General features: G+C 36.1%; 1 protein-coding gene across 1 annotated transcript in view; it reads left to right on the forward strand.

Moving 5' to 3' along the window:
* USH2A (usherin) overlaps window positions 1-19,700 on the forward strand; it is an 815,757-nt gene that overhangs the window by 502,103 nt on the left and 293,954 nt on the right. Inside the window, exons 39-40 of the mRNA XM_002760516.6 lie at window positions 17,191-17,341; window positions 18,013-18,155. Coding sequence (XP_002760562.4) covers window positions 17,191-17,341; window positions 18,013-18,155 — 294 coding nt within the window. The remainder of the gene's footprint in view (window positions 1-17,190; window positions 17,342-18,012; window positions 18,156-19,700) is intronic.

The raw sequence follows: 19,700 nt of genomic DNA on the forward strand, positions 1-19,700 counted from the left end.
TTTTGTTTACTATTCAAAGATCACTTAAGTTCTTGGTATTTGATTGTATTTTAGAATAGTGGATTCAATGGCACCATAGAGGAAGAGTTCAACTCTAAAATATAACGGTTTATTTTCTCCACTACCTCAGTCATTTTTTATTTTGTTCTATATTGTTTTGTTTTTGAGAGAATCTCTCACTTTGACACCCAGGCTAGAGTGTAGTGGCACAGTCATGGTTCACAGCAGCCTTGAGCTCCTGGGCTCAAGCAGTTCTCCCACTTCAGCATCCTGAGTACCTGGCAGTACAGGCATGTACCACCACACCCAGCTATTTTTGTATTTTTTTGTAGAGATGACGTTTTACTCTGTTGCTCAGGCTGGTCTCAAATTCCTGGGCTAAAGCAATCTGCCCACCTCAGCCTCCCAAAATGCTGGGATTATAGGTGTAAGCCACTGCACCCAGCCCCTCAGTAATTTCTTTTGCCATTTTTCTTGTTATATACATTCAACAAGGGGTAATTTAATGCACTCTTCCTGAAAGGAGTGGCTTTGACTTAAGCTTGAATTTACTTATTGTTAGTCTTGCAAAGCATATCAATTTTTAATTTCACGAAGTCTAAATTCTTCAGTGAATTATTTTAAATAAAGTCAATGAGTGATATTAGAATCAAAAATCAAATAGAATTAATTGAACAATATTGTTTTTGTATATATTTTAAATTATTTTTCCAATTGAAAATATGCTTTAAACAAAGGACTCAAGTAATCAGCTACTCAAGGAAAAAGAATTTAATCTATGCAGCCTGGAAACTAATTGGATGAATATGATGGTATTCAAAATAATAGAAATACTGAGACATACTCTTAGGAATACTAAGGGGAATTCAAATGTCGAAAGCAAAGGCTTAACTAGAGTGTCTAAATGTAGGAAGTCTCTATAACGAAAAGGGAAAAATTTGGTTGGTGGTTTGAGACATAACAGAAAAGAAAAACCTCTTCTGGGCATTATGACCACCAACTTCAGGGCCTCTAATTAGTGTGACAAAGTGACAGTTCTACATTCTAGTTGAACAAATAATGTATCTAATGAAATTCAAAATCACTATTTTTCTCTGAGCACAGTGAGCTACATCACTCACAGCTTTGGGGTGTTTCAAAATTAACAGAGGATGACTTCAGTCTGTCTGATGTTTCCTGGTTAACAAATTCACTGAAATTGTCTTGGAGAGCAATTTTAAGCAACTCTTTAATCTTAAACCACAAAGAGAGGTGGAGGTGGAGGTGTGTTACCTTGGTCCTATGGATGCTAATGTGAAGTGGAATCTTTTCTTTCTCAAAATGGTCAAGAGCAATTAGTATTCAGTGGTGTCTTTTTATTCTGGTGCCCTTGACCCACCTCTGCCCCTCTTTCTATATTACTCCTATTATATACTGTAACTGGGGATATCCTTGCTTTTTTCCTATTCTAATTAAAGCATTCTTAGTGAACATGGGAACCATTTTTCATTTCATGAAGAATAATTACTGGAGCTAGGTGAAATCTGCCCATCGGGTTTTATATAATTTTTGACAAATATTTGCACCAATTTTGACTGATGCATTCTTACCGTTTCTCTATAAAATGTTGGTGAAGTTTTCAGTTCCCTCAGAACAATAAACCTAAATATGTCCATGAATGACCACGACAAATGTTGTACCATCTTCAGGTTTTATTTGCTAGTGTGCTCTAAAATATTTTATTTTTTCATTAATATAAGAAGTATTGATGACATTTTATCAATTTTTAAAAATTTTTGCACATGCTTCTTTCCTAGTCAGAGTTTGACCTAAATACTCTTCTACTACACTAGTGACAGCCTTGAGAAATATCATTTATTTAGGTTGGATCTGTAAAACCTGTCGCTCTTGTTAAATATCTTGTTTCTTTATTTTTCTTTAGAGTCCTTTTTCAGAGCCAAAGGTGCCTTGACAAATAAAAGATTTGAAAGATTACTAAACAGAGGGAAAGAGAGAGTAACACACTAAGAGACAATTTCTTCAAACCTCTACTCTAAAAAAATCCTCCTCACAACTTACATGATACATGTGTTTAAAAACTCAAAAATATCTTGCTTTCTTACAAAACTCTAAACTGTTGGATTTTGTCCCTCTTCAAAGCAGTATCCACTCTCCAAGTTAGTTCTTTAGGTTCCTGTGTGGTGGACAGGGAAGAGGTAGGGAAAGAAGGCTAGCTACCTTTTATGTCTGTGCGGAAGGGCAAAGGTCTGGTTTGGATCATTTTAAACAGCATTGTTTAAAATAACAGGAACTTGAAATGTAGAGACAGTTGCTGGATTCAAACAGCAACACAATCCCTTATTGCCCATGTGGTCTTGTGCAAGTCATTTATCTGATGAAGTTTCAGATTCCTTGACCCACCTACTTCACACCTAGGACTGCTAGGATTCAGTGTTATGATACATAGAAAGCATTTAGTCCATTCCCTGGTGTACAATAATTCCCCAGCATTAACTCTGACATTGTAGTGGGCTTATTGTTTACAAATGATTATCAAGAAGTTAGCATTGTTCAAGGGGCAGTTAACCAAAATCATTCGTTAAAGTTGTGGAGTTGTTTAATGAACTTTAACATAAAGACTCTTTACCAAAAACTTTGAACTTCGTTCAGATTTCATTCATCCAAAAGCAGTTGCTAAGCTCTTTCTAGTCACCACGCGTAGCCCTAGGTCCCGTGCAAAACAGGCTTTTGGAGCAGATGGAGCGCATTCCCTGCTGGAACTGAAGACCCTGGACGCTACTGTGGTGATGTTCATAACTGCACTTACTGCATGTTGTGGCTGGCTACTCATAGAAAAAATATCTATAGTTTTCCCTGTCTCTTTCTGGTATTCTAATGACATGAAGGCAGATTCTTTATTGATCCATATAAGAATGAGCTCCCAGAAGTGAGTGTAATGAAACCAAGTGGCCAGAAATACTTAGGAATTCCCTAAGTAAGGAATGATGTTGGATCGATCACGGTACTTAGAGCTTGCTTTCACCTTTTGGGGGAAGAAGGGGTTGCTCTTAAAAAAAACTAGAACAATAGATATGAATGTGTTTATAAATAATGATATAAGACAACTGTGTCAGTGTCGTTAAAGTCGGCTGTTATTTTTAAGTACAAAATTATATTTTCCTTATTTGGTGGGATTATTGTAAGTAGATATTTTTAGAAATCAGAAAAGTTAACTGATTAACTGTGTTTCTCTTGTTTTACAAAAGTGCAAATTATTTTATTAAATAAGAAGGATCCATTTTATTCCAAATTCATTCCCATAAAATGAAACTTCTTGGAAAAAAAAATAATAATTTTTCAAGAAAATGTATTGATTGGTAAGTCATCATTTCTTTTCTGTTTTGCCTCGGCTCCTGTGAATCTCAGAAAAAAATCTGTTGCTACTCAGGAGGCTAAGGCAGAAGAATCACTTGCACCTGGGAGGTGGAGGTTGCAGTTAGCAGAAACTGCACCACTGCACTCCAGCCTGAGTGACAGAACAAGGCTGCATCTCTAAAATAAAAAGATAGAGAGAGAGAGAAAAAAAAAGAGAGAAAAAAAGTCTGTTGCTTGATAATAGCTAACCTTACTAGAGGTTTTATGGTACAATTAGCTTATCCTTTTCCTTCTTTTATTTAGCTTTGTTTTCTTGTGTTTTATTTTAAAAGTTTGTAAAAAAATATTTTGGTAATTAAGCAGGTTAACAAATTATAAAAAATATCTATAGTTTTCCCCATCTCTTACTGGTATTCTAATGACATAAAGGCATATTCTTTATTGATCCATATAAGAATGAGCTCCCAGAAGTGAGTGTAATGAAACCAAGTGGCCAGAAATACTTAGTAATTGGGTTGTTTTTTACATTCGTCACTCAACTTCTATGGAAAAAAACTCAAATCAAAGTTTACCAATAAGATGATAAATCCATTCATTCCTTTTCAGAATCCAGTCCAGTTCATTTACTATAGAGTAGCCACCATCATCTATGCCTCAATATTTTCAAACTACACAACAATTGTCGTTTCTCTGCTTAAAACATTGATGGAATCAGTGATTTCCCATCTCCTTAGTATTCATTTCAGACTCCTTATGTGGCCTAGAAGAGCAGTGCCTCCCACCCTTGCTTAACTGGTTTTAATTTCTCAAACGGTGACTTCTATATCTATCACCATAGAGCTTCCAGCCCATAATAGTTCAGCAAAATCTTAGTCATTTTACAGGTCCAAACTTAAATACCATTTCTTTAGAAAGCCTTTTTCCTTTCAACCAAAATTAAACCAGCCCCCCTCAATGACTCCTCTTAGAGCACACTGTTCTCCTTCATAGCACTTTGTGTACATTTTAACTACATGTTGCTTTCTGTTTGTTGGATACCAGTCTTGCCCCTCTTGACAGTATTCTCATGCCCATAATGGTGTGACTCTGGCTAGTTTGTTCTTCATTATGCACTCATCACCTGGCACAATGCCTGGCAAGGGGGGCAAGAAGGATGGGTAGATCAGTTTTTTCAGGGAATATTAAAATGACAGCACAGTTTTATCACAAATGTTTAATCTTCCTATGTTTTCACCTTTATAGTTTGGAGATAGTATAGTAAACAGGAAAGAGGATGAGGTTTTGAATCAAAATTCTCATGTTTGAATCCCAGCCTGGCACTTAGCACAATCACAAAGAACGTAGGCAGAATGCAATACTCACATCATCTCATTCAGGGTATAGCTGCAAGGCCAAATGAGAAAAATGGAGATGTATTCAACAAGTGGCAGCTACATGGGAACTCATGAACACAAAGAGGAGAAAAACAGACACCAGGGCCTACTTGAGGGTGAAGTGTGGGAAGATGGAGAGGAGCAGGGAAAAAAAAAAACAAACTATGGGTACTAGGTTTATTACCTGAGTAATGAAATAATCTGTACACCAAACCCCCATGACTTGAGTTTACCTATATAACAAACCTGCATATGTACCCATATTTGAACCTAAAATATCAAGTTTTTCAAAAAGTAATTGAATTGTTTGTAACTCAAAGGATATATCCTTGAGGGGATGGATACCCTTTTCTCCACGATGTGACTATTTCACATTGCATGTCTGGATGAAAACATCTCGTGTACTTCCTAAATATATATACCTACTATGTACCCACAAAAATTCTTAGAAATAATTTTTTTACATAAAGAATAAAACTAGACCGCTATCTCTCACCACATACAAAACTAAAAATGGATTAAGACTTAAGTCTAAGACTCCAAATGATGAAGCTACTACAGGAAAACATTGGGGAAAATTTACAAGACATTGGTCTGGGGAAAGATTTCTTGAGCAGTATCCCACAAGCACAGGCGACCAAAGTAAACATGGGCAAATGGGATCCCATAAGTTAAAAATCTTCTGTACACCAAGGATACAATCAACAAAGTGAAAGCCCACAGGATGGAAGAGAATATTTGCAAACTACCCCTCTGACAAGGGATTAATCACCAGAATGTATAAGGAGCTCAAACAAATCTATAGGAAAAAAATCTAATAATCCAATCAAAAAATGGGCAAAATACTTGAAGAGACACTTCTCAAAAGACATACAAATGGCAAACAGTCATGAAAAGATGCTCAACACCATCAATTATCAGAGAAATGCAAATCAAATCTATAATGAGATTTCATCTCACCCAATTAAAATGGCTTATGTCCAAAAACAGGCAATAACAAAAGCTGGCAAGGATGTGGAGAAAGGGAACCCTTGTACCCTGCTGGTAAGAAGGTAAATTAGTACAACCACTATGGAGAACCATTTGGAGGCTCCTCAAAAAAACTAAAAATTGAGCTGCCATATGATTTAGCAATCCCACTGTTGGGTATATACCCAAAAGAAAGAAATCAGTATATTGAAGAAATATCTTCATTCCTGGGTTTGTTGCAGCACTCTTTACAATAGCTAAGATTTGGAAGCAACCTAAGTATCCATCATCGGATGAATGGATAAACAAAAATGTGGTTCATATACACGATGGAGTACTATTCAGCCATAAAAAAGAATGAGATCCAGTCATTTGCAATAACTTGGATGGAACTGGAGTTTATTACATTAAGTGAAATAAGCCTGTCACAGAAAGACAAGTTTTGCATGTTCTTACTTAATAGTGGGATCTAAAAATCAAATCAATTGAACTCATGGATATAGAGAGTAGAAGGATGGTTACCAGAGGCTCAGAAGAGTAACTGAGGGTTGGATCAGAGGAGGGGATGCTTAATGGGTTAAAAAAAAATAGAAAGAATGAATAAGATCTACTATTTGATAGCACAATAGGGTGAATATAGTCAATAATAACTTAATTGTATATTTTGAAATAACTTAAAAAGTGTAACTGGATTGTTCATATCTCAAAGGAAAAATGCCCTAGGGGATGGATACCCCATTCTCCGTGATATGCTTGTTTCCTCATTCCATGCCTGTATCAAAACATGTCATGTACCTCATAAATATATACACTCCCTATATAACCACAAAAATTTAAAAAGTAATTAAAAATTAAGAAAAGAATTCTCTCAAGTGATTAAAACTAAAATGGCTGGGTAATTTAAGCTCCGTATTGGATATAAGCAGAACATGCTTTTTCTAAACCTTGTGAATTTTTTAAGTGGTTACAAAATATTATAGAATCAGACTTTGTTATTTCATAAATATTATTATTACAAATAATGTATCTAGAGCAATCTCAATTATGAAGAATGGGAGAGAAAATTACTGAAAAAATATTTTTTTTCCTTTGAGAATGCATTTTGCTCTTGTTGCCCAGGCTAGAGTGCAATGGCCTGATGTCGGCTCACTGAAACTTCTGCCTCCCACGTTCAAGCAATTCTCCTGCCTCTGCCTCCAGAGTAGCTGGGATTACAGGCACCCACCACCACACCCAGCTAATTTTTTTTATGTTTTTAGTAGAGATGGTGTTTCACTATGCTGGTCAGGGTGGTCTTGGACTCCTGACCTCAGGTGATCTGCTTGCCTCGGCCTCCCAAAATGCTGGGATTTCAGGTGTGACCCACCACACCAGTCAAGAAACAATAAATCTGAATGTATAGTGCTTATCTTCAAGTAACTTAAAATGAACCTTGAACATATAAGGTTCTCAAAACATTTAATACCTATCATGCATACCATCTTTACTATGGCATGAAGATGATCATAAGTGATCATTCGGATGATATGAGCCGCTAACTGGTTATAAACTGAGCTAATTGTTTACCAGATATTAATGCTTATGATGCTGACCCCAAAATGTTATGATCTTTTTGCCATTAAATAAAAGTTTACAACTATTGTGCCCCTCTAGTCATTACAGTATCACCCATAAACATGTTTTCTGGGGTTCCATAAATGATTCAGTGATAATTAAGAAGATACTTGATCAATGTTCCTAACAAATAATAAATGAGTAAACCATGATTGTTGTTATAGTGTGAATAATAGATATGGTAAGGTCATGTGACAGACATTGCGGTTAAGCTAAAGAGCATAACAATAGCAAACACTTATATAGGACTTGTGATGTGTACTTCATTATATTATGTATATATTACATTGTGTAACCACCTGATACAATAGCTTATTTAATCCTCCCAACCAAACCCTATGAAACATGTGTCACCTTAATCCTTCTCTCATTGATGAAGAAACTGAGGCACATAGAGGTTATGGTACTTGTTCAGGAGGTAGCACAATCAGGATTTGAACCTAGATGAGTTGGCTCTTAACCAATATACAAAACTGCCTATTCTGTGATTTAATTAACATAAACTCTAAATACATTACGATAAAGACATTAATTAGCTTCTAATCAGCTAATTAGTTAAAAATGTAAAAAATGCTAATTGAACATAAATGAGAGTGACAAAAGTGTGAAATGTTCAGGATTATCTAATGTAATAAAAAGCTTATCAAAGGTTAAAAAGTTTTCATTGAAAAAATGCATAAACAAGTATTTTAGAAACTCAGAAATGTTAAATGGCCAATAAGCATGTTGTAAATATTTCAATCATAGTTTTTTTGGTTTTCATTGCTGTCTATAGACTGATGCCTTCCTTGTGTATATGCCCAGGCCTAAGCACATGAACTCCAGTCCCATGTAGCCAATGGCCTTCTAAAAATACCTGAGGCAATCCAGAACCAACAAATTTTTTTTTCTTCCTCCACCAAGTGTCCGTCTCCTATTAGGCCCGTCTCAGAAAATGATGTCGTTTTTCAGTTAATTGCTCAGACCAGAAGCTTAGGAGTCAAGCATCCCTCTTTCATTGTCTTCATCCCTACATCTGTTTCATCACCAAATCCTCCATGCACAATACCTTCCAGACTCCTGTCAAGCAGGCTTCTCCCTTGGGTCTGCTTCATTTGTGCTTCTCCCAGAGATTTGCAAATCTCAGCTCAGATAGAAGCTCATCAGAGAGGGCTTCCCTATCTATGGCACCTAACATGCTAATTTTGCCCCCATTCCCTCCCTCATCACTGTCAATACCCTTATGTTAGAAATGCTTCTTTTTTCTCTCTCTCTCATCAAATGTTAATATACTTTGTTATATATATATATATATATGTATATATATAGTTTGCACTTTGGGGTCTGGGGTACATGTGCAGAATGTGCAGAATTGTTGCATGGGTACCTACATGGCAATGTAGTTTGCTGCCTCCATCCCCCCATTACTTATATCTGGCATTTCTCCCCATGTTATCCCTCCCCAACCTCCCTACCCCTGACTGTCCCTCCTCTAATCACCCCCAACAGACCCCAGTGTGTGATGCTTCTCTCCCTGTGTCCATGTGTTCTCATTGTTCAACACCCACCTATGAGTGAGAACATACCGTGCTTGATTTTCTGTTCTTGTGTCAGTTTGCTGAGAACGATGGTTTCCCGGTTCATCCATGTCCCTACAAAGGACACTAACTCATCATTTTTTGTGGCTGCATAGTATTCCACGGTGTATATGTGCCACATTTTCCTTGTCCAGTCTATCATCGATGGATATTTGGGTTGGTTCCAGGTCTTTGCTATTGTAAACAGTGCCACAACATACGTGTGCGTGTGTCTTTATAATAGAATGATTTATAATCCTTTGGATATATACCCAGTAATGGGATTGCTGGGTCAAATGGAATTTCTGTTTCTAGGTCCTTGAGGAATTGCCATACTGTCTTCCACAATGGTTGAACTAATTTGTACTCCCAAACAGTGTAAAAGTGTTCCTATTTCTCCACATCCTATTTTTAATACCAGTTTTAGATTCACAGCAACATTGGGTGGAAGTTGTAGAGTTCCCAAATACCCTTGCCTTTACACATGTATACCCTTCCCCATTATCAGCCTCTTCCACAGAACAGACCTACACCGACATGTTTTTATCACCCAAAGTCCATAGTATACACTAAGGTTCACTCTTGGTGTTGTATACCCTATGGCTTTAGGCTAATATATAATGACATGTACCCACTATTATAGTGCCATACAAAGTAGTTTCTCTGCCGTGAAAAGCCTCCATGTTCCATCTATTCATATATCCCTCCCCCAACCCCTGGCAACCCCTGATCTCTTTTTATGGTCTCTATAGTTCTGCCTCTAACTTTTTTTGTCTTTCATCTCACCCCCCTTAATAAAACCCATTTTAATTTGTTCATTACTGTATCCCCAGGTTATAGAATAGTGCTAGGTGCATAATAGATGACTTTTAAATAGCTGTTGACTGAATGAATTATAATATATATATATACACACACATACTTTATATCATATGTAATTATAATATCTACATGTTATATAACATGTAGATATATATTTAATGATACAATTGCATTACTATGTGTGTGTGTGTGTGTGTGTGTGTGTGTATAAGCATCATATAAAATACTTATTTTAATAAGGATACTGGGAAATGGACCACTCATACCTTAGTGATGGTACTATAAATTCAACTTCCTGGAACACAATTAGTCAACTAATATCTGAAATAGTAAGAGCATTCATCCATGTTCATCCAGTAACTCTAAAAATGCGTCCCTAAAGATGCTTAAAGCAGTATCATTCACCAAACAATATCATTCTGTATCCATCAATGTCAGCTTTGTTAAGCGAATGTTTCACATCTATAAAAATAGTACATGCAATTATTTGAAAAGTGAAGCTAACAACAATACTGGCATATATTGTAAAGCAAATAAAGTTTAGTAAATAATATGTAAGTATTCATCTTAATGGTATTCTTAATTATGTACAGTATACATTTGCATAGAAAAAAGATGGGAAAGATTGTCTATAATAACAGTGGCTATCTCTGCTGAGTGTAATTATGGATGGATTGTTTTCCTTACTTGTTTTGTAATCTTTAAAGTTTATATCATAAACAGTTTTGTAGTTAGGAAAATACAGACAATACTTTTAAAAGAGTTCTGTTTAGTTCTCCAAAAACTAAATTTTAGCATTTGTTTAACACGTGTTTAAGGAGCAATGCTAAACTCTCAAAATTTAAGTGCTCTAAAGTTTACAAAGATAAATAAAAAGCATATCTGCTCTCACATGGCTTATGTTATCATTACCTTGGTTTATCAGGAGAAAGCAGTAATTAGACTTAAATTTAAAATTCAGTGGGGTTTTGAGAGGTGAGCTATGGTCATGAAAACAAAAATAACATGTATGAAACTACAGGTTTCTATCTCCTAGTCACTGAGACATGTTGCTTAGGCTTTTCTAACCTGTTGTTATATCTGTGAAATAAGAACATTGAGAGAAATGAATAATACAATGAATATGCTCTAAAGTTGTATTTCAGATTTAATTTGATAATACCTCCAAGCAATTAATCTTATTTAGGTTGAAAAATATTTTTCACAATTATTTGTAATCTGTTTGTAAATAGAAAATATTTTCTGGATCCTAACAGTTGCTCGATTCATGAGGGAAATAGTTTCCTGCAGATCTTTCTCCCATCAACTCATCTATCTTTCTATCCATTGATTCATCCATCCATTCATCCAGTTTTTAATAGGATCTTCCATAGACAAAGCACTATGTTGATCATTATGGTATCTCTTTCATTGCTTTGCTGCTTGAATAGTCCTTTAAGACTATGTATACATTAGAAAATAATTGATCTGGTCTCTTTAGCTATCTATATGATCATTTTGAGTCAGCCCCATAGCCAATATGAATGAACTTGAACTCCAATATAAAGCAGGCCAAAATTAAGGTACTCAGGACGTTTCTGTTTCCTTGGAGAAAGGAAAGTCAGTGTCTTCCTGTGTTGGGCTGTGATCAGAATGCACAAGGAGTGTTAAAAAGACATTCTCAAACTGTTACATATCCAAATCAGTTAACAAGGCTAGAAAACTGTTGAGAAAACATAGTCTATGGAAACTAGTTGGAGAGGGTAGAGATGTGTAACCTGAAATGGGGGAATTTAGTGGGAAGGAGGACAAATGCTTAAAAATACCTGAGGTTCTAGCCCATGAATGGTAGCAGAGGCTTGTTCTCAGGGATTAGAGGCAAGGTCCTAAGGAGTTCAGTGTTGTTAGCATGACCAACCACATGCACCTCTTACCGAAGATAGTCCCCGTTTATGCCTGCTGCAGCTCAGTTCACTCCTATCAATCACTTAGAGTGCCTCATTTCACTCAGAAGATCTCAGGGTAAACAAAGGTTATATTTGCCCTAAGTTTTGTGGAACTGATACAATATTTTGTCCTACATAAGAAAGAGCTTTCCAATGATAAACACTATTCAATCATATGGTGGGACAGCTTGCAAAGTGACTATTTTCCTATCACTGGTTAGGAACAAGCAGAGGCCTGCGGGTCCCCTGTCTGGGATGTTCTAGACCAGAATTCCTATTTGGTGAGAGGATAAAGTTTGTGCCTTTGAAGCCTTCTGCTTTCTGATTTTAAGATTCTATTGTTTTATTTGTAAATATTCTATGGACAAATATCAGATCCATGACATACCTATGAAAACAAAGTTTTTAAAATACACTTTTTCCTCTTACTAACATGAAGATCTCTCTATTTTACATTTCATGGAATTTCTGTGGACGTTGACTAATTCCAGAGATGTGGCAAATCCACACTGGTAGTTTTACATGTGGTACGTTGTGGAAGGATGGGAGTCCCTGCTGTGATAAAGAGATAAGGCTGGGGAGGTACTGTTTAAGAATATGACCTGGACATCAAATACATCCAACATTTATTGAAACTTACTTATCTAATATTGTAAACAGTTTGCTTTTATATTGATTTAATATATTGAATAGTTATTCTATGTTATAAATCACTTAGGATAGCAGTTTGTTTCATGGTATAAAATTAAGAGCACACTGCCTTTGAACTTAAACATCCCTTGTTAGAATCCTCAGTGTGCCAGTTATCAGTTTTGCATTTTGAAATAAAATATTTGACTTCTCTCTGAGCCTCACCTTCTTCATCTATCCTACAAAGAGACAACACTGCAATTTTGGCGTGTGACTCTAAGAATTAGAAATAATTATGTTAAATAACCTTGTACATAGTATGCTTTCAAAAAGTTTGCTGTGATGAGAGACTGTTTGGTGAACATGAAATCTATTTTAACCTACTTGTTACTGTTTAATGCTGCTCTGTTTGTGCATCCTTGTGTTCAAGGTTGACTGTCCATTTGTTAGCACATCTGCATATTCCTCATAATTAATATCTTTTTAAATGACATATGGTTTAGTGACTGGAAATCGAGTCTTGCCTTCTGTTTTCAATTTGTTCATGACTCAATGACTCAATATATGCGTCTGAACTTTAATTTTCCATTCTGGAAACTAGGATTTAAAACCCTTGCTAATATGTACCTATTTCGGAAAATGATGAAGAAATGTGTAATCCAAGGATTTTGAATATGTTGAATATGTGCCAGGCTATTCAGTGATGTAGCAAGGATGCATATAGGTAAAAGGCTACTATTTCTCTAATATTAACAGAAAAACCTAAATGAGAATGCCAAAAATGTAATCCCTGAAGTGAGGGGGTAACGTGGGGAAGGCTAGAGTCAGATTGTCAGATTCCTAGTGAATCCAGCAAGAAGCATCACATCTAAATGGAATGAGCACAGGAAGAGTTGGTGGGAGCCATAGGCCCTGGAATGAAGCTGAGAACATTGTTAACCTGGATGAACAATCTGATAGTGCCCCCAAGGCAATGCCTCCACAAGCCAGGAATCTCTGAAAGACAAGGCCCGGTGCACCCCTGGAAGTGAGTTTCTAACTTCCAAGTCCCCCGTAGCCTTTATACTTCTTTTGTGCTGAGCGTTCTTTTTTGGTGGTATAGTTATTTGAGTCAGGTCTTATCTGTTAAACATAGAGTAGATTATTTTCTTTCTCCTTCTACCTATTCTGCCCTTTCCCTGCCTCTAACAAGAACCTTGTTCGGAGTGGTATTCAATATCATATTAGAGAATTGAGTTGGATACAAAATATTACTGGCTTATTTGATATTTTAACACAGCATTTTATTTCACTATTTTGAAATGCACACACACAGGCAAAAATAAATAAATAAATAACACACACCACAAAAGTAACGTGTTGGTGGGATTCCTGAGAAACATTTCACTGCATATGGAAAGCACGGTGAATTCACGTTCTCCCTAAAAGGTTCTGCTTCTCGTCCCCACAGACTTAGTAGTCACCAACTACATTTGTAAAGCCTCTGTTTTTGCGTTTCAGAGCTCACCCCGAGGGTTTGGTAAATCTGTAAGGATCAAAGGTTTAGGACATGTGTAAATAAGTCATTTTCTATTTGTTTTTTATTTTGATTTGCTTTCTTAAAGGAGTTTAGGACATGTGTAAATAATTGTCTATTTGGTTTTTTGTTTTCTTTTGTTTTTTAGACAGAGAATAGTCCGATCATTCTAAAGTTTAATAGAATTATACATTTAAAAGATTATACCATCTTGATAATTCCAATCTGTGATTTAATTTATTTCTTAATGTTTTGTATGAATTTTGTCTTCTGAAGCATGTTAAATTGGAAATTTTATTAAAAACCCACTTCCTTTGAATTTATAGAGTGGGGTGGCTGTTTTATCCATTCGCTGTGTAGAATTAGTATTTACTGGACAAGGTGCGTTGATTCAGGAGGTTGTCTTGGAGTGTTTGCCCCGTGAGGGTCATATAAAACTTGAGAGAAGCTTTTTGAGCAGCATAGCATCTTGGAGACAATATATCAAGCTGATGGATACAGGCTCTTCTGTTAAGGAACCAGCAGTGGAATTATGACTGGCTCCCAGTTATTGCTTTGGTGCTAAGGAGCCTCTGAGGATTAAATCTAGGATAAAAGGGGTTAAACAGAGGGGAAAGGAAGGTTTCCAGAATTCAGTATTACTGAAAGCATACAGAATGAGTCGTCATATATAAATAATTTAAGGTGACCATTCTGTTTGGAAATATTTTGCAATTTAGTATATTCAAAGTATACCAATTTAATGGAGCATATTGTTTTGTTATTACTCAGAAGAGAATTCATGACACTTTATTATTATTATGAAGCCACTTTGGGGGCATTTCTTCCTACTTTCTTAATAGAAAGGTAATGTGGTTTTTAACACATAAGAGATTTTTTTGTGTGCATATTAAAAAGTAATTCAGGGTTAATGACTTGAAATTCAGAATTTGGATTTTCAATTACATTATTCTCCTTGATGTAGAAAAATTAGATAAAAAAATCAAATGAGAGACATGGTTTTATATGTTATACGTTGTATGCAATTTCCGCTTAACTTTTTGCCTGTTTTTACAGTGCTCTTTTTTCTATGTGTGCACTTACTATAAATCAATTAAAGAATATATATCAAATAAGAAATCATGATTGTTTAAAATTACTTGTGTTCATAGATAAAACATCAGTTAAAAAACCTGTAGCCATCCTTGCTACTCAGGAGGCTGAGGCAGGGGAATTGCCTGAACCCAGGAGGCAGAGGTTGCGGTGAACCGATATCGTGCCATTGCACTCCAGCCTGGGTAACAAGAGCGAAACTCCGTCTCAAAAAAAAAAAAAAACCTTTAGCTGTGAATGGCCTTTGAACCAAAACTGTGAAGTTAAGAAGTGGGTAGTTGGCCCTGGACAGCAATCTTATTGCACTTTCTAGCCATGCCACACTTTTACTAATTGAAAGAATTATTTCATATCATTTACTGAAGACTTTTTCTTTCCCTCTCCTCTTAAGTCTGAGTTAGCCACACTGACCTTCCTGCTGTTCCTTATACACAACCAGAATGTTTTCCTCCTTACTGGCTTTGAATGTACCACTGTCTCTGGCCAGATTGCTGTTCCTCCAGGCATTTGGTTGGCTACCTCCCTCATATCAGTGACGTATCTGTTCAAATATTTCTGAACTGCATTTTCTTCTTATAATCTCTTCCCGTCTAATTCAAGTGGTTACCTATAACTGAAACTGCACAGTTCTTTTCACCTTCTCTTTCCTTACCCTGCTTCATGTTTCTGGAAAGCACTTATGGACACCTCGCCTTATTGTATACACAGTATTGATTTGTTTAACACCTGCTCCATCCACTTGAATGTAAGCTACCTAGGGGCAGGGGTAGTGTCTATTTCATTCAGCGCTGTTCTCCTTCTACATGAAGAGTACTGCTTAGCACAGAGTGGAGCCTCAATAAGCATTTACTAAACAAATGAACGAATTATTAATGAGCTCAAACCCATTGCAACAGATTGATGAAACATGTAATCTAATTATTCTATTCTCATCACTGGCTATTCATTAGCCTCATTGTTTACAGGCAGGTTCTTCTGAATTGGAGAGTACACAAAATTGACACTCTGTACAAGGCTATGTATAAAATAAAGTGAAAATGGACACTGATATTTCATTTGTCCTCATTATTTTAATTACTTCTCCTTCTTCACCAATGGCCTCTGGTAATCCATAGTCATTAGGAACCTATATTAGAATAATCAGAATGTTCCCAACAAATTATGTTATACTAGCAATTCAATTATGCTAAAGAAAGTTCAGGTCAGTCCAATGCAATAATAGTCATAATAGTTAGCAACTAATAATTACTAGGGCCTAAAATCAGGTGCTTTATTTATATGATCTCTGAACTTCACAACAATCTTATAAAGGAAAGTATTACACCTACTTTAAAGATGAGAAAATATAGGTTCGGAGGCATTCGGCCATTTTCCTAAAGGCACAGAGTTTTGCTTAATCTACTTTCAAGTTTCTGAATAGCTTTGGAACAAACTGATGTGATTTGGAACAAACTGATATGACAGGCTCATTTGAGATAAACCTGTTGGAAAAATTAAATAATCAAAGTCATCTTATCAATTTTTTATAGTAGAATAGGCTTTAGTTTTACACATTCCTGTTAGGCCTTCTAGAACCATTCAAGTAGATTTCCCTGGTAGGTTGTACCAAGCAGGTATGCTGAAATGAGAACAGATCTGCCGGAGATTCAACTAGACTAGAAAAAGTGGTGTGCATGCTTCAACTTACAAAATTGAATAAGGGCAGGAGGAAGGATAACTGTGAGAAGGGATGACCATATAAAACACACAGGGAAAAGTGTTTACTTTTTACATTTTCATGGGTGAGCATTAAGGCTGGAATATGCTATATTCAGCCACTCATGTTTATTTATCATTCCAGAAAAATACAATTTTACCAAATTTCCCATCCTCCGAAAGAAAAAACAAAAGCCATTGTGTTCATATGTAGTAGTGTGATTAAGGCAGCAATGGGCGATATCCATGGGAAGAATATGAGATCTGGACTGCTTTGGCGTTCAATTGCTTGGTCTGTTGAACAAAGAGTTAAATTAAAAAGGTACTTTACTATTTGCTTCACTAAATTCCCCCCATGTTTTCAGTTAGATAAACAGAAGTACAGGTGGGAATGTGCTGCATATTCATTTGTCTTGCTGTTTGGGGGCTGGCTTTTAAGACTGAAATACTAATGTAATTGTGTTGAAATGAACAATAAGGAAGTACAGGAGTTCAGGAATGAAAATGTTAAATTAAATGGACCATGTTTAACATTGTTGTTGATCCTGAGGAACAGTTTTTCCAGTATATGGAGCATTTCGATTCCATCCAGCATATGTTCTCCACAGTTTTCTCTGCTCTAATTCATCTGTGTTTTTCGACAGCTCCAGATGGCGTGCTGCCTCCCAGGCTTTCATCTGCCACTCCAACCAGTCTTCAGGTTGTCTGGTCTACACCAGCTCGTAATAACGCTCCTGGCTCTCCCAGATACCAACTCCAGATGAGGTCTGGTGACTCCACCCACGGATTTCTAGAGTGAGCATTCTACTTCATCCATCCTATCAGATGGGTTATACAATATAGACATAACATTTTTGAAGAGTAGGTTGGTTCTCATTTGCAAAAAATATAGTTACCTTTTATTTTTTATTTCATTTATTTATTTGTTTTATTATTAGACTTTAAGTTCTGGGGTACATGTGAAGAATGTGCAGGTTTGTTACACAGGTATGCACATGCTGGGGTGGTTTGCTGCATCCATCACCTTTTGAAAGTTCAAAAACACAAAAAACAGGCAAACAACTTAGAAGATAATTATTTCCTTTTCAGAAATATCTATTTTTTATTTATGTAGCATTTAAGGCAAGATTTCTTCCCACTGAAACTTTTCATGAGCACATGCATTGCATAAAGCAATGAAACTAACACTGCTGTCTGAACTGTTGCTAACAAATTATAATACCTATTCTACAACTCCACATGGCAATCTCAATACTACTAGGATTTACATCGCTTATAAACACAAGATTACAAACTCTCAACCAAACGGCCACTTATTTTAAAAGAGATCTCATTTGATGGCAGAAAATTACAGTACTTAAATGTATGTTGACATTCTCTAAAATTTTTTTTGTAGTAAGATATTTACTTCCTTGTGTTTCTTTGAATGTCGAAAACTTCCTAATTCACATTTCTTTCATATGTAGGTTATTTTCCAATCCTTCTGCATCGTTAAGCTATGAAGTGAGAGATCTCCAGCCGTACACAGAGTATATGCTTCGGTTGGTTGCCTCCAATGGATTTGGCAGTGCACATAGTTCTTGGATTCCATTCATGACCGCAGAGGACAGTAAGTGGTCTGAACAATACACAGCCAAATGTTTTCTACATTAGGGAGTTTAAAATATCTTCACTTTTTTCCAAAGCAAAGAGATGAGCCTCCCCTATTTACTTGTCGTTTAGTGACAATAATCTTTTCTAGGGCAAGAGAGGGGGCAAAGGTGATCAGTCTCTCCAGAAAGAAAAATAATGTGGTCTTGGGGGGATGGAGGGTTAGGTCTACAGACAGGACAAAGTAATTCACTATAAATTATGATATGGCCCCATTCTATCCTTCAGGGTACATCTCAGTGCCCTGAAAGAGAAAGGTTGTCATCTTCTGCCCTGTGACTGAATGTTCTCTCTTTCGGAGGAATTGTAGCAGGCAGAAGAAAATGAAATATGGACTTTATTCATGAGGCTGCTTACATATACTCGTTTGTGGAAACAGGTTTCATTTTCCTGCTTTTACTCATACCCTAAAGACAGCCCCCAGCATAGAGAGGTATAATCTGATAACAGTGTACTCTAAAGGGTGGATTGAGATTCCCTTATTCAACCAATAAGGAGAATTTTCTAGTTGTTCACTAAACAGTTATTCTTGAATATATTTGCTAGATTGTATTTGGGAATAAATACATGACTATAACAGTTGGTTTTATGCAAATTACCTCTATAAAGGCATATATATGAAAGTATAGGGGTTTTTAAAGAAAAGTTAGAAATTCAATCAAGCTATACAGAGTGAATAAGGACATTGTATCTTTGAACAGTTAGGTTTTTGAGTTAATCTTGTCACGTCTTTTAATCACAGGCGTCTTAGGAGATGTTTTCTGCTGGCCCATTGCCATGCTGGCTCTGTATCCAATGAGAACATAAATGGACTTTCAAAAGCCTAGATATTAACAAAAAGATATGCTATTTGCAACAATACCGATAGTTTATTTAAATGTATAGTTTTATTTCTATAATACCTTTAACTGAATTATTTCCGTGAGGATAATACACAGATTAGACAGAATCAGTACAATCTATCTTGTTTAAAGTTGACTTTATTTTTACAAAAAAAAAACCCATTATAAGCAATAATGTTTAATACTTAAGCCATTTCTTCCAATTCATAATTACTCCCTGGGAGCAAGTTAGGTACTTTGCAAGGGCACACTCAGCGTTTTTTTGTTCTCAGGGGTATCATTTAGTAAACTATCAGCACAGTCCAATAAACGGCACCCAAAGGCCATAAATCATTAATGCACCACCTTTGAGGAGGAACATTGCATGCACTCTGGGGAATCTGGACACCCTGGTCACCAGCTGTATTCAGATTTATGGACTGAGGAATTCACACTTAAAATAGATTTTTGAAGAAACATTTAAAACAACTGAAGATAGATTTGTAATCTCCTTATATATAGCATCATGCTTAATGGCACTAAATAAAGATTAACCAAAAATAATTATTCAGGCTCAATAGAATGCCAGGAAGAATGCTTGGAAGAAAGGAGAAAGCATTTTCTTTTTTTGGTACAGCATTTTCTGTTCCCCTAGAGAAAGGGCAACACTCAAATTTCCTCAG

This window comes from Callithrix jacchus, chromosome 19, assembly GCF_049354715.1.
Source record: "Callithrix jacchus isolate 240 chromosome 19, calJac240_pri, whole genome shotgun sequence".
Taxonomy (NCBI): Eukaryota; Metazoa; Chordata; class Mammalia; order Primates; family Cebidae; genus Callithrix; species Callithrix jacchus.